Consider the following 16,748-nt stretch of genomic DNA (forward strand, 5'->3'; position numbering starts at 1 on the left):
AGAGAGAGAGAGAGAGAGAGAGAGGGAGAACACCATTATACTGATACGGAAGGAATATGAAAATACAGCACTAAGATGTAAAGTAATTTCATACTTTATATATTCTCAAATGTATATGTTCAGTGAATAGTGAAGTCATAATTACTGATTTCCTAAGCTAGAAATTATCTTGGCAATGATACAGTTTTTTTAAAAAAAATTTATTTATTTATTTGGCTGCGCCAGATCTTAGCTGTGGCACAAGGGATCGTCACTGCCGCACACGGGATCTTTGTTGCGACATGTGGCCTCTTAGTTGCGGCATGTGGTATCTAGTTCCCTGACCAGGGATTGAACCCAGGCCCCCTGCATTGGGAGCGCGGAGTCTTAACAGCTGGACCACCAGAGAAGTGTTTTTAACTTTCTCTTTATATGGTTAAAAGTTTTTGGTTTTGGGTAATTGGAGTGTGTTTTATGCCCGTATTTGAAGTCTTTTAATTATAGTGCAGCTTCCAGTGTGATTATTTATGTCAGCCATAGAAATAACATTTCATCCTGATATATCTATTTCTATTTTACTGCCCATCACCCTTTCCAGTCTTTACCTTTGTACAGTGATGGTCAAATCCTTCGGTTCCCATGCACTCAGGATGCTACTGAGATCTGTTTCTGAAAGTGGAATATCATTTGTTTTTTCTGTACTGAAAAAACTATTCCCATTGCTTTAGTCTGATTTACATGATTTGTATAGTGCCTGTAGTTCTTGGTTGGATTAGAAAGACCTTGAGCCTTTTAAAAGTAATTTCAGATTTCTTCTTGAGCATGGTAAAATAAGTATAAGTTCTATGATTCTGAAGTGTTCTAGGTAGACTTGCACCTTTTTTATTGCTAGGTTAGGACCCTTCACTTTTAATGCTTTACGTTTACCTTAGTTATGGATAGAGGGCTGGGCTACCTATTTTCTGTAGCAATGGTCTTCAAACCTTTTTGCTTGGGTGACCCATATAAAAATTCTGAAAAATGATGTACTTCGTCCCGCATTGATGCCACATTTTAAATGAGCATCCACATTTTTTCTTTATAAGTTTAAGTGTTTGTAAAGGATATAACTTTAGGAGTATTGTAAATATGGTCATTTAAGAATAAGCTTTTATCTCTTTTTAAAATGTATCCAGTAGAATCTGAATAGTATAGTGATTTGATACTTATCATTGATTCAAAACTAAATGCTTTTCATTAACAATGGGAAATTTCATTCTTTGTCTCTTTGAACTTATACTTAAATTGCATATTGCTCACATAATTTTATCCTTATATATTTCATGCTTGAAATTCTTATTGATTTATCTGTCATACTTTTCTGTAACAGAAAATAGAACTTATAGACCTTGAAGTTTCTTTTGAACATAATTTTATGTTAAGTATTTTAAAAATCTTAAATGCTTTATCTGAGTTGTTATTGTAATTATTAGACATGCAATTGATCAAATAAATATTTACAAATTTTATAAAGTATTAGACATAAAAATTTATTGAAAATCGGCTGTTTAATGTGTGATGGTGTCCTCAATTAGTTCCATTGTCATTTATAGTTATTACTAGGACAAGAACTCAGTTTCATTTGTATTCTTTTTATTTATTTAGGATCATCACAGCTTTTAAAAAAATTGAGATATAACTGACATATAATATTGTGTAAGTTTAAGATTTTTCCTTTTTATTTTTGAAAGGGTAAGTCATGAGAAACTTTGCTTACATAAATAATTTGATGGGGATTGAAGGAACTTTGTTCCTGCTACGTCATTTAGTTCTTTGATCTCCTTCTGAATTATGTGCTTCAATAAAAGCACTTACTTAGTCAAAAAAATTTTTTTAATACCCTATTAGTTAACAAGTCCACTCCTTTCTTCAATTTTAATGAAAGCAAAGAATTGGAAGCTAAACACTCAAGTAGGATTAGGTTTTCTGGTCGTTAGAGTCATGCGCTTTTTTTGTCAAGACAGATATTTTGATTTTTCCTTTCATGCCCTAAGCACTACAGTACAGTCCCTCGTTTTTCTTCTTCCTCTACCCCCCTACCCCCTCAAAAAAAAAGACACACTCTCACTCTTCACCTTTCTATCCCCTTGGTCTTGAGAGCTCTCTTTCTCTCTCCTGATCCTGGAAGGCTCATGTGGGGTGAGGGGGTGTCTCTCCTCCCACCTCTGCAGTTGCTCTCCTACACTCTTGCCAAGGCTTAGCTCTCCCAGTCCTTCCATGATGCATGATCTCTCTCCAGCTACCAACCCCTGCCCCCCACCCCCCAGCAATCTCTTTTCTAGCTTTCTCTGTGTCTAAAATTTGTAAATTGAATATTTTTATCTCTCTAATGAATGACCCTCTTATTCTTTAATGTAAAAGGTAGCATACATGCAAAATTTAAAATCCTTGTTTAAAAAAATGTAGGCAGCTAACATAACGTCTTTACTACTGCCAAGTGCTTTCCTAGGTGCTTTATGTATGTTGACTCATTTAATTCTCAGTCCTATGACATAGGTAATTGTTGTCATCCTCATTCCTCCAGCAAGGAAACTAAAGCACAGAGAAGTCAAGTAACTTGTGTAAAGTTCTACAGCCAGTAAGTGGTGGAATTGGGATTTGGTCCTAAGCAGTCTGGCTTGAGTATGTGCTTTTACTATACTATCCTGCCTCTGAAAAGACAATTGCTAGAATGAAAGCTTTAGCAGTAGAAAGGCATTGTTTGTTCTTAGTACTATGGCTATTATAAGGATCCAGAGAATTATAATTATGGATATAGAATATTCATGTTCAGTGGTATATGAGATTTCTTGGTAAAATCCAATGTGGTGTACATATTTAAGTATTACAATTATTTAAGTTACAGTTTTTATTTAAATAGCTAATTCTGTAACTGAAGCATTAAATTCTTATTCACATACTCCTCTTTATTCCCACTACATTATTTCAAGTTCTCTCCTTTATCTTCCCTGGATTATAATAATAACTGCTTGTGAGATAACAGGCTCTTCAGAATCAGGCTCTGATCTGTCTACAGTTCCAGCCTTAGTTCTTAGTCCCTGTTAATAGTTGAAAAAATCACTCTGATCCTGTGTTTCAGCTATATTGATTTTAAATCATCTTATATCCTGCTATTTTATGACTTTACCCCCTCCACACACACACCATTTTTTTGGCCGCGGAATCTTAGTTCCTTGACCAGGGGTTGAACCCAGGCCCATGGCAGTGAAAGCGCTGAGTCTTAACCACTGGACTGCCAGGGAATTCCCCCCACACACCCTTAATGTGAGTTCTTTTCCTCTTTTCTTCCTGTTTAGTAAGTCCCTGTGTGCCTGTTATGGCCCAGTTCTAATGTCAGCTTCTGTGTGAAGCCTGCTTGTTAATATTTTAATTGATCCTTGTCCTTTGTTCTTTTAAAATCTATTTCAATGATAGTACTGATTATCATATTATAACTGCTGCATCACATATATTTGTCTTCCTACTCTGAATTGCTTGAGTCTTGGATTAAGTCTTACTTAGGTTGAGTCTTACTTAATCTTTAAAGCTTGGCTCTTAGTGTGGCCCTGGAACCTCTCTGATTTGTTCGAAAATGTTTGTAGTAGATTGTGGTATAGTGGGAAGTATTAGATAGTTGGGTTTGTTTCCCAGCTCTGTCTTGTATTGTATGTCACCATGAGTAACTTCCTTATGCTCTTTCTAATATTTCCTCATCTCTAAAATGTGAAGAATAACCCATAGGATAATGTCTAGAAATTAAAGGCTAATAAGGTGACAAGCTTAGTGCTAGTTGTCCTTTTCTTTATCAGTTTATTTTTTTTTTATCAGTTAGATGTTAAAAACAAAAGAATCCAATTAAAAGTGGCTTGAACATTAAGGAAAATGTATTGATTTATACAAAAAGAATTTTTAGAGTTAGTTAAGTTGGTATCTCAGTGATATTATCAAGTTCTTTTCATCTTTCTGGCCTTCCGTCTCCAGCAGATGTGTTGGTTCTTTGGCTAGCTCCCCTCAAGATTGCAAGATGGCTTTAAGCAGTTCCAGATATCATCCCTTAATGAAGGGAGAAAAATAACTTGTTTTCTTCTATCCTTCTCTTCTGAAAGACAGCATACCCTTCGTTGGTCAAAATTAGGTCACATAGTTAACCCTCCATCAATTGCTGGCAAGAGTGTATGACTAGATTGGCTTAGGTTAGTCAAGATTCATACCATGGGGCCAGTGAAGGATCTAGCCTCTCTGAAAGTATGTGACAGTTGGCATTCTGACATTTGGAAAAAAATCCTATTCTTATTTTTAAAAAAGGTTAGAATGGTTTATGAATAGGTAACTGACAGTGTTTGCCATGATATTTATGGAAAAGTCACAAACAGAAAGAGCAACAAATAAAAATCTTTAGTGCCTACCTCATAGAATCGGCCAGTTACCCTGTAGAGCATGGGACGATCTCATACAGTGAAGACTTGTCTTTCTCCAAGTGCTGATAGTGTCATCATTGAGACATGTAAGAGAAAGTACATATTCTGAAGAATTCTCCTCTTGTAGTAATAGTAGTGGTAATAATAGTAGTTGTAGTAGTAGTAGCTGCGGCAAAACTGTTTCTAATTTGAAATAAAATAAAAACTTAGCATTTTCTGCTTAGCATTTTTTAAGGTTTGGGACTTTTTAAAGTTAAATAGAATCCATCTAAACAGAACAATTGGACGATACATTTAATAAAAATATAGATTTTGTGTGCTTTTTGTTTTGTTTCTGTTTTCAGTGAATGAGCTCATTCTCAAACAGAAGCAAAGATTTGAGGAAAAGAGGTTCAAATTGGACCACTCAGTGAGTAGCACCGTATGTTTCAACTCTTATTACTATTTTTAATAAATCTCAATTTGCTGTTTTTATTGGTTTAATATTAATTAGGTATTAAAGCTTAGCATATTATAGATTTTTCTTAAAGGAGATTTAAGATTATTCTATTTAATAAAGAACTTTCTTACCTGCATTGTCTAAAATTTACTCTTATCTTTTGAAAGGTCTGGTGAGATTACATAGAGTCAGAGTTGGCTTGTAATACATTACATTTGAAGAATTATATGGCAGGGTGAAACTATGGGTGGTAATTTGAAAAAAAAGACTCTCAGTTTAAGAGGATTAGCCCAAATTATTGAAGCAAATGAGCTTAAATTAATACCTTACCCAATACAAAGTTGCAAATATGGTTAGACAAGTAATTAAAATCCAGGCACTTATTTTGAAGAGAATTATACCTTTAGAGATGCTGACTTAACATGTCTTAAATATGCCTTTCATATCCATTGTTTAAATTTATTTAGGGGAGAAATAGTGCTTAAATTATAATTAGAAGGCATTGGGGAGCCACTAGCTGGGAAGGAATAGGTTGGAATGTCATAGTTTATTTTTGGTATGTTATCTAATAAGCATATTAGGAGGTAGCAAACATTTATTTTTGACTCTCTAAAACAATTGTCTTAGGAAGTTGTTGTGTTTCTTCTTTTCTTTGTTTTTAGAATGGCCACAGGTGGCAAATATTTCAGGATTTGTTGGGGACAGACCAAGATAATCTTGATTTGGCCAATGTCAACCTCATGTTGGAGTTACTAGTGCAGAAGAAGAAACAACTGGAAGCAGTAAGTGGCCCCTGAACTTTAAAAAATTTTGTTTTAAATGGTGCTCTGTCAGTTGCATTGAAAAAGATCTAGAAATGTTTAAAAATAATAGGGTAGGATTACTCAGTCCATCCAGTTTTATTCAATAAGAAACATCTGCAAGCTACCACTTCTAACAGGTTCCCCTTTTTCAATTCAAAGAAAGAACAAATTCCTTATAATACAACTTACCTGCAATGGCCAGTTTGTATTAACAAAAGCTAAATGTTAAGATCATGAGAAAGTACAATTTCATTTTAATAGGGAACAATTACATTGGTTATTTTTTCTTCTAGTGAATCTTCCCTTCTTCACATATGGGGTTTGGAGGAGAAAACAGTGATTATTTCTACCTACATAAAATCCTTCCAGCAGGTGTTGATTGGCAGTAGCAGCAGTCTGTGGCTTAACTAAGGGTATTTAGAAAGATGGGAAGTGGAAAGAAATTATATCCTGTTTCATGTAATGGAATCTAAATAAATGAAAAATTGCATTTATTTCTGGTAAATAAATGTAAACAATATAAAATGGGAATTTGCATGTGTTTGTTAGGAATTGAGTATGCTTCATTATAAAGAATATATACCTTAGCACAAACAAATACCCACCCTGACCTAGCTTAAACAAAAAAGGGATATAAATTGACAGAATAAGGGACTGAGTAGCTTACACACATAAAAAGGAAGAGCTTAACAACCAAATGTTGGGAACATTGGAACCATCCTTCTCTGAAGACTATATGCAAATGAAATCAGATACTTGAATGTTGTTGGAAGTTTTTCTTTTTTACTTTTCATGACTGTTTCTTTAGGACAGGTCTGATTTTCTTTTCTCGGATTTTTATTATGTGGCAGATAATGTGGTCACCTGTACTTCCTCATTTATATTTATGTTTTTTGATCAAAGAAGGAAAAGAGCTTTGTAGCTTGATTTTTAAAAATTCTGTGGATAGATTCTGATTAACATAGCTCGGATCTGGATACCACTTAATAGAATGAGAATCTCTTAGGAGGAGAAAGGAGTAGGTGAGGTTGAGCTGACCAAAATGAGTCTACCATGCTGTGTCTTTTTTTGGTGGGAATTTCTCCTGTGTTTTTGGTGGGGGGGGACTTTATGTTTAATTTATTTTTTGCTTTCAGTTTTGTTGAGGTGTAATTGATGTATAGCACTGTGTAAGTTTAAGGTATACAGCATAATGACTTGATGCATATATTGTGAAAGATTACCACAGTAAATTTACTTAACATATATCATCTCATATAGATAAAAGAAAAAAGAGGAAGAAAAAGATATTTTCCTTGTGATGAGAACTTTTAGGATTTACTCTCTTAGCAACTTTCAAATATACTTTCCAGTAGTGTTAACTATAGTCATCATGTTGTATGTCATATCCTCAGTACTTATTTATCTTAAAAATGGAAGTTTGTGCTTCTTGACCTTCATTCAAGTCCCACATCCCCTGCTTCTAGTAACCACAAATCTGATCTTTTTCTGTGAGCTTGGTGTTTTTAGTTTTTTTGTTTTCTTCTTTTAAGCTTCCACATGTAAGTGAGATCATGTAGTGCTTGTCTCTCTTTCTGACTTATTTCATTTATACTGCTCATAAAGTCCATCCATGTTGTCGCAAGTGGCAGGATTTCCTTCTTTTTTATGGCTGTATGGTATTCCATTGTATATATACCACATCTTTATCCAATCATGCATTGATGGACACTTAGGTTATTAACATATCTTGGAAATTGTAAATAATGCTGCATGAACATGAGGGTGCAGATATTGCCCTGACATAGCAGTTTAATTTCCTTTGGATATATACCCAGAAATGGGATTGATGGATCATATGGTAGTTTTATTTTTAATATTTTTAGGAACCTCCATACTATTTTCCATAGTGGCTATACCAATTTACATTCCCACCAGCAGTGCACAAGGGTTTCCTTTCCTCCACATCCTCACCAGCATTTGTTCTTTCTTGTCTTTTGGATGGTGGCCATTGTGACCTGTGTGACGTGATGTCTCCTTGTGGGGTTTTTTTTTTTTCACAGTATGTGGGCCTCTCACTGTTGTGGCCTTTCCCGTAGCGGAGCACAGGCTCCAGACACGCAGGCTCAGTGGCCATAGCTCATGGGCCCAGCCACTCCGCGGCATGTGGGACCTTCCCAGACCGGGGCACGAACCCGTGTCCCCTGCATCGGCAGGCGGACTCTCAACCACTGCGCCGCCAGGGAATCCCCCTCCTTGTGGTCTTGATTTGTATTTCCCTAATGATTTGTGAGGTTGAACACCTTTTCATGTACCTATTGATCATTTGAATGTCTTATTTGGAAAATCCTTTTCCCATTTTTAAATTGGATTATTTGGGGTTTTTTTTGCTATTGAATTATATGAATTCTTTACATACAGTATTTTGGATATTAACCTCTTATCAGATATATGATCTGCAAATATTTTCTCCCATTGCACTGGTTGCATTTTCACTTTGTTGATCATTTCCTTGGTTGTGCAGAAGCTTGTATGTTTGATATAGTCATACTTGTTTATTTTTGATTTTTTTGCTTTTGCTTTAGGTGGCATATCCCAAAAATTGTTGCCAAGACTCTCCTATGATTTTAAACAGTTTTCTATTAGCATCTACTGTGTGCTAGATGTTGTGTTAAGGGTAGTGGAAAAGACAGGATTCTGCTGTGTGTGTGTGTGTGTGTGTGTGTGTGTGTGTGTGTGTGTGTGTGTGTGTGGGGGGGGGGATAGGGTGGAGTAGCTGAGAAGATAAACTAAAGTAAATATTTTCACATAGTGATAAGTGATATAAAGATACTTCTCTATGATAGACTGAACAAACAGTCTTGTTCCCTTAATGCTATTAAAATGACAGTAGAGAGGAGCTTCAAGATGGTGGAAAAGTAAGACGTGGAGATCACGTTCCTCCCCACAAATACATCAGAAATACATCTACATGTGGAACAACCCCTACAGAACACCTACTGAATGCTGGCAGAAGACCTCAGACCTCCCAAAAGGCAAGAAACTCCCCACGTACCTGGGTAGGGCAAAAGAAAAAAGAAGAAACAGAGACAAAAGAATAGGGATGGGACCTGCACAGTGGGAGGGAGCTCTGAAGGAGGAAAGGTTTCCACACACTAGAAGCCCCTTTGTGGGCAGAGACTGTGGGTGGTGGAGGGGGGAAGCTTTGGAGCCATGGAGGAGAGCACAGCAACAGGGAAAAGCAGAGAGATTCCCGCACAGAGGATTGGTGCCAGCCAGCACTCACCAGCCCAAGAAGCTTGTCTGCTCAACCTGGGATGGGTGGGAGTTGGGAGCTGAGGCTCCGGCTTCAGTCGGATCCCAGGGAGAGGACTGGGGTTGGCTGTGTGAACACAGCCTGAAGGGGGCTAGTGTGCCATGGCTAGCCAGGAGGGAGTCCTGGAAAAGGTCTGGACCTGCCTAAGAGGCAAGAGACTTTTTCTTGCCTCTTGGTTTCCTGGTACACAAGGAGGGGGAATTAAGAGCGCCGTTTAAAGGAGCTCCAGAGACGGGCGTGAGCCGCGGCTAAAAGTACGGAACACAGAGACAGGGATGAGATGCTAAGGCTGCTGCTGCAGCCCCCAAGAAGCCTGTGTGCAAGCACACCTGTGCAGCAAGCTACTGCCAGGGTCCTGTGATCAAGGGACAGCTTCCCTGGGAGAACATACGACACGTCTCAGGCTGGTGCGATGTCATGTTGGCCTCTGCCACCGCAGGCTTCCCCACATTCCACACGCCTCCCTCCCCACAGCCTGAGTGAGCCAGAGACCTCAAATCAGCTGCTCCTTTAACCCTGTCCTGTCTGAGCAGGGAACAGGCACCCTCAGGTGACCTACACGCAGAGGTGGGGCCAAATCCAAAGCTGAACCACAGGAGCAGTACGAACAAAGAAGAGAAAGGGAAATTTTTCCCAGCAGCCTAGGAGCAGCGGATTAAATCTCCACAATCAACTTGATGAACCCTGCATCTGTGGAATACCTGAATAGACAACGAATCATCCCAAATTGAGGAGGTGGACTTTGGAAGCAGCGATATATATATATATATATATACATATATATATACACACATATATATATATATATGTATATATATATATTTTGTGTGTGTGTGTGTGTATGTGAGTGTGTATGCATATACTTCTGTGTGTGATTTTGTCTGTATAGCTTTCTTTTTACCATTTGTCCTAGGGTTCTGTCTGTCTTTTTTTTTTTAAGTATAGTTTTTAGCACTTGTTATCATTGTTGGATTTGCTTTTCGGTTTGGTTGCTCCCTTCTTTCCTTTTTTTATTACTTTTTAAATCTTTTTTGATAATTATTTTTTATTTTAATAAATTTATTTTATTTTATTTCATTTTATTTTATTTCATTTTATTTTATTTCATTTCATTTCATCATCTTTCTTTCTTTTTTTCTCCCTTTTAATCTGAGCCGTGTGGATGACAGGATCTTGGTGCTACAGCCAGGCATCAGGGATGTGCCTCTGAGGTGGGAGAGCCAAGTTCAACATATTGGTCCACCAGAGACCTCCCAGCTCCACGTAATATCAAATGGCAAAAATCTCCCAGAGATCTCCATCTCAATGGCAAGACCTAGCTCCACTCAATGACCAGTAAGCTACAGTGCTGGACACCCTATCCCAAAAAACTAGCAAGACAGGAACACAGCCCTACCCATTAACAGAGAGGCTGCCTAAAATCATAATAAGGTCACAGACACCCCAAAACACACCACCAGATGTGGACCTGCCCACCAGAAAGAGAAGATCCAGCCTCATCCACCAGAACACAGGCACTAGTCTCTTCCTCCAGGAAGCCTACACAACCCACTGAACCAACCTTAGACACTGGAGGAGGACACCAAAAACAATGGGAACTACGAACCTGCAGCCTGCGAAAAGGAGACTCCAAATACAGTTAAGCAAAATGAGAAGACAGAGAAACACACAGCAGATGAAGGAGCAAGGTAAAAACCCACCAGACCTAACAAATGAAGAGGAAATAAGCAGTCTACCTGAAAAAGAATTCAGAATAATGGTAGTAAAGATGATCAAAAATCGTGGAAATGGAATGGAGGAAATACAGGAAACATTTAACAAGGACCTAGAAGATCTAAAGAGCAAACAAACAGTGATGAACAACAAAATAAATGAAAATAAAAAATCTCTACAAGGAATCAATGGCAGAATAACTGAGGCAGAAGAACGGATAAGTGACCTGGAAGATAAAGTAGTGAAAATAACTACTACAGAGCTGAATAAAGAAAAAAGAATGAAAAGAATTGAGGACAGTCTCACAGACCTCTGGGAGAACGTTAAATGCACCAACAATCGAATTATAGGGGTCCCAGAAGAAGAATAGAAAAAGAAAGGGACTGAGACAATATTTGAAGAGATTATAGTTGAAAACTTCCCTAATATGGGAAAGGAAATAGTTAATCAAGTCCAGGAAGCACAGAGAGTCCCATACAGGATAAATCCAAGGAGAAACAGGCCAAGACACATTAATCAAACTATCAAAAATTAAATACAAAGAAAAAATATTAAAAGCAGCAAGAGAAAAACAACAAACAACATACAAGGCAATCTTCATAAGGTTAACAGCTGCTGTTTCAGCAGACACTCTGCAAGCCAGAAGGGAGTGGCAGGACTTTTTAAAGTGATGAAAGAGAAAAACCTACAACCAAGATTTCACTACCCAGCAATGATCTCATTCAGATTTGATGGAGAAATTAAAACCTTTACAGACAAGCAAAAGGTAAGAAAATTCAGTACCACCAAACCAGCTTTAAAACAAATGCTATAGGAACTTCTCTAGGCAGGAAACACAAGAGAAGGAAAAGACGTACAATAACAAACCCAAAACAATTAAGAAAATGGTAGTAGAAACATATATATTGATAATTACCTTAAATGTAGATGGATTAAATGATCCAACCGAAAAACATAGACTGGCTGAATGGATACCAAAAAAACCCCCATATATATGCTGTCTACCAGAGACCCACTTCAGACCTAGGGACACATACAGACTGAAAGTGAGGGGATGGAAAAAGATATTCCATGCAAATGGAAACCAAAAGAAAGATGGAGTAGCAATTCTCATATCAGACAAAATAGACTTTAAAACAAAGACTGTTATAAGAGCCAAAGAAGGACACTACATAATAATCAAGGGATCAATCCAAAAAGAAGATATAACCATTGTAAATATTTATGCACCCAACATAGGAGCACCTCAATACATAAGGCAAATATTAACAGCCATAAAAGGGGACATCAACAGTAACACAATCATAATAGAGGACTTTAACACCCCACTTTCATCAATGGACAGATCATCCAAAATGAAAATAAACAAGGAAACACAGTCTTTAAATGATACATTAAACAAGATAGACTTAATTGAAATTTATACGACATTCCATCCAAAAGCAACAGAATACACTTTCTTCTCAAGTGCTCATGGAACATTCTTCAGGATAGATAATATCTTGGGTCACAAATCAAGCCTAGGTAAATGTAAGAAAATTGAAGTCGTATCCAGTATCTTTTCTAACCACAACGCTATGAGACTGGATATCAATTACAGGAAAAAATCTGTGAAAAGTGCAAACACATGGAGGCTAAACAATACACTACTCAATAACGAAGAGATCACTGACTAAATCAAAGAGGAAATCAAAAAATACCTAGAAACAAATGACAGTGAAATCACAATGACTCAAAACCTATGGGATGCAGCAAGAGCAGTTCTAAGAGGGAAGTTTATAGCAATACAATCCTACCTTAAGAAACAAGAAACATCTCAAATAAACAACCTAACCTTATAGCTAAAGAAATTAGAGAAAGAAGAACAAAAAAAGCCCCAATGTTAGCAGAGGGAAAGAAATCATAAAGATCAGATCAGAAATAAATGAAAAAGAAATGAAGGAAACGATAGCAAAATCAATAAAACTAAAAACTGGTTCTTTGAGAAGATAAACAAAATTCATAAACCATTAGCCAGACTCATCAAGAAAAGGGAGAAGACTCAAATCAATAGAATTACAAATGAAAATGGAGTAGTAACAACTGACACTGCAGGAATACAAAGGATCATGAGAGATTACTACAAGCAGCTGTATGCCAATAAAATGGACAACCTGGAAGAAATGGACAAATTCTTAGAAATGCACAACCTTCTGAGAATGAACCAGGAAGAAATAGAAAATATGAACAGACCAGTCATAAGCACGGAAATTGAAACTGTGATTAAAAATCTTCCAACAAACAAAAGCCCAGGACCAGATGGCTTCACAGGCGAATTCTGTCAAACATTTAGCGAAGAGCTAATACCTATCCTTCTCAAACTCTTGCAAAATATAGCAGAGGGAGAAACACTCTCAAATTCATTCTACAAGACCACCATCACTCTGACACGAAAACCAGACACAGATGTCGCAAACAAAGAAAACTACAGGCCAATATCATTGTTGAACATAGATGCAAAATCCTCAAGAAAATACTAGCAAACAGAATCCAACAGCACATTAAAAGGATCATACACCATGATCAAGTGGAGTTTATCCCAGGAACGCAAGGATTTTTCATTATACACAAATCACTCAATGTGATATACCATATTAACAAATTGAAGGAGAAAAATCATATGATCATCTCAGTAGATGTAGAGAAAGGTTTTGACAGAATTCAACACCCATTTATGATAAAAACCCTCCGGAAAGTGGGCATAGAGGGGACTTACCTCTACATGGTAAAGGCCATATATGACATTCCCACAGCCAGCATCATCCTCAATGGTGAAAAACCGAAACCATTTCCACTAAGATCAGGAATAAGACAAGGTTGCCCACTCACCACTGTTATTCAACATAGTTTTGGAAGTCTTAGCCACAGCAATCAGTGAAGAAAAAGAAATAAAAAGGAATCTAAATCGGAAAAGAAGAAGTAAAGCTGTCACTCTGTGCAGATGACATGATACTATACATAGAGAATCTTAAAGATGCTACCAGAAAACTACTGGAGCTAATCAATGAATTTGGTAAAGTAAGAGGATACCAAATTAATGCACAGAAATCTCTTGCATTTCTGTGCAGTAATGATGAAAAATCTGAAAGTGAAATTAAGAAAACACTCCCATTTACCATTGCAACAAAAAGAATAAAATACCTAGGAATAAACCTACCTAAGGAGACAAAAGACCTGTATGCAGAAAATTATAAGACACTGATGAAAGAAATTAAAGATGATACAAATAGGTGGCGAGGTATACCATGTTTGTGGATTGGAAGAATCAACATTGTGAAAATGACTATACTACCCAAAGCAATCTACACCTTCAGTGCAGTCCCTATCAAATTACCAATGGCATTTTTCACAGAACTACAGCAAAAAATTTCACAATTTGTATGGAAGCACAAAAGACCCTGAATAGCAAAAGCAATCTTGAGAAAGAAACACGGAGCTGGAGGACAGGCTCCTGGACTTCAGACTATACCTCAAAGCTACGGTAATCAAGACAGTATGGTACTGGCACAAAAACAAATATAGATCAATGGAACAGGATAGAGAGCCGAGAGATAAACCCATGCACATATGGTCACCTTATCTTTGATAAAGGAGGCAGGAATATACAATGGAGAAAAGACAGCCTCTTCAATAAGTGGTGCTGGGAAAACTGGGCAGCTACATTTAAAAGAATGAAATTAGAAAACTGCCTAAAACCATACACAAAAATAAACTCAAAAGGGATTAAAGATGTAAATGTACGGCCAGAGAGACACTATCAAACTCCTAGAGGAAAACATAGGCAGAACACTTTATGACACAAATCACAGCAAGATCCTTTTTGACCCACCTCCTAGAGAAATGGCGATAAAAACAAAAATAAACAAATGGGTCGTGATGAAACTTAAAAGCTTTTGCACAACAAAGGAAACAGTAAATGAGGTGAAAAGACAACCCTAAGAATGGGAGAATATATTTGTAAATGAAGCAGCTGACAAAGGATTAATCTCCAAAATTTACAAGCAGCTCATGCAGCTCAATATCAAAAGAACAAACGACCCAATCCAAAAATGGGCAGCAGCTGTTAATAGACATTTCTCCAGAGAAGATGTACGGATTGCCAACAAACACATGAAAGAATGCTCAACATCATTAATCATTAGAGGAATGCAAATCTAAACTACAATGAGATATCATCTCACACTGGTCAGAATGGCCATCATCAAAAAAATGTACAAACAACAAATGCTGGAGAGGGTGTAGAGAAAAGGGAACCCTCTTGCACTGTTGGTGGGAATGTAAATTGATACAGCCAGTATGGAGAACCATATGGAGTTTCCTTAAAAAAGTAAAAATAGAACTACCGTATTACCCAGCAATCACGCTTCTGGGTATATACCCTGAGAAAACCATAATTCAAAAAAAAGTCATGTACCACAATGTTCATTGCAGCTCTATTTAGAATAGCCAGCATATGGAAGCAACCTAAGTGTCTATCGACAGATGAATGGATGAAGATGTGGCACATATATACAATGGAATATTACTCAACCATAAAAAGAAACGAAATTGAGTTATTTGTAGTGAGGTGGACGGACCTGGAGTCTCTCATACAGGGTGAAGTAAGTCAGAAGGAGAAAAACCAATACTGTATGCTAACAGATATATATGGAATCTAGAAAAAAAAAATGGTCATGAAGAACCTAGGGGCAACACTGGAATAAAGATGCAGATGTACTAGAGAATGGACTTGAGGACACAGGGAGGGGGAAGGGTAACCTGGGACAAAGTTAGAGAGTGGCATGGACATATATACACTACCAAATGTACAACCAATAGCTAGTCGGATGTAGCCGCATAGCACAGGGAGATCAGCTTGGTGACTTGTGACCACCTAGAGGGGTGGGATAGGGAAGGTGGGAGAGAGGGAGATGCAAGAGGGAAGAGATGTGGGAACATATGTATATGTATAACTGATTTACTTTGTTATAAAGTAGAAACTAATACACCATTGTAAAGCAGTTATACTCCAATAAAGATGTTAAAAAGAAAATAAAATGACAGTAAAGGGACTTTTAAAAGGCCAAAGAATGGGAGAAGAGACAATGGCAGCAATGGATGAAAAGTAATAGATTAAGACATCTGAGAAAGCTGAGCCAGCAGTGGGGAAGAGCTAGGAATGAACCCTTTTTATATTGTTAAACAAAGGCCTTGGAATTGGTAGCATGAGATAGCTCATACAGCAAAGGCTGAAAACAGGATGATTTGTTGAGGATCTGATTAAGAAGCAGTTGGATTCTCTGATCCCTTCCTGTACAAGTCATAGCAAATGATTCTCCCTTTTCTACCTTAAGAGAACAGTAGAATTTTTTTTCCGTGGTGGTGGTAAAAGAGAGACTTTCTGGACTGTTGCACCACAGGCTCACTTAAGGGTGTGTATGGGCTATTTACTGAAGATAGGTAAGTTTACATACTGAATGTGAGAGCTGTTAACCTTATTCCCCCTTTGACGTGTCAACATTAATCTTTGCATGCTTTTTTTGTCTCTGTCTTAGAATTGAGGAAGTACAGGTACCTTAGTTTTAGAACTCAGATCTTTTCTGTTATTTTTTGGTGAGGGAGCCAGTTCAGAAGCAAACTTCCTGTCATAGGTATTATAGCATTTTTCATTATTGTTTTCCTGTTTTACTTTGCATTATTATTTAACTTGATGAATATTTCTAACATACAGAAAAGTACAGAAAATAATGAGACTCTTGACTTACCTTGCAGTTTTAATAAAGAGTAACACTTTACCATATTTGTCTTAGGTCTGCCTTTCGAGAATTAAATATTTTTTTATACTTAAAACCCTCTCATCTCATTCCATTCTCCCAGAGTAACCACCATATGAAGTTGGGAAGGATCCTTCTCAAGCGTGTATAAGCTTTTTTTACACATATACTTGTATCTACAACTGTATATAAAGTATTGTTTGTATAATTTAGAAGTTTATATAAAGAGTTTCAAACTGTAGTTATCTTTTTGACCTATGCCTTTTTGTTTACTTTTGGAGGTTCCTGCTG

At 37.1% G+C, this 16,748-nt stretch overlaps 1 protein-coding gene across 4 annotated transcripts in view; it reads left to right on the forward strand.

Annotated features, from left to right (window-relative positions):
* Positions 1-16,748, forward strand: part of COP1 (COP1 E3 ubiquitin ligase) — a 229,072-nt gene that overhangs the window by 1,592 nt on the left and 210,732 nt on the right. For 2 of the 4 annotated variants that reach the window (XM_007451361.1, XM_007451364.1), the window contains exons 2-3: positions 4,760-4,836; positions 5,517-5,636. The exons of 1 other annotated variant lie outside the window; for it this stretch is intronic. In XM_007451361.1, the coding sequence (XP_007451423.1) occupies positions 5,595-5,636 (42 nt within the window). In that variant the 5' untranslated portion in view covers positions 4,760-4,836; positions 5,517-5,594. The remainder of the gene's footprint in view (positions 1-4,759; positions 4,837-5,516; positions 5,637-16,748) is intronic. One more of the 4 variants, XM_007451363.1, reaches the window with a different exon arrangement.

Source organism: Lipotes vexillifer, unplaced genomic scaffold, assembly GCF_000442215.2.
Source record: "Lipotes vexillifer unplaced genomic scaffold, Lipotes_vexillifer_v1.1 scaffold1113, whole genome shotgun sequence".
Lineage (NCBI taxonomy): Eukaryota > Metazoa > Chordata > Mammalia > Artiodactyla > Lipotidae > Lipotes > Lipotes vexillifer.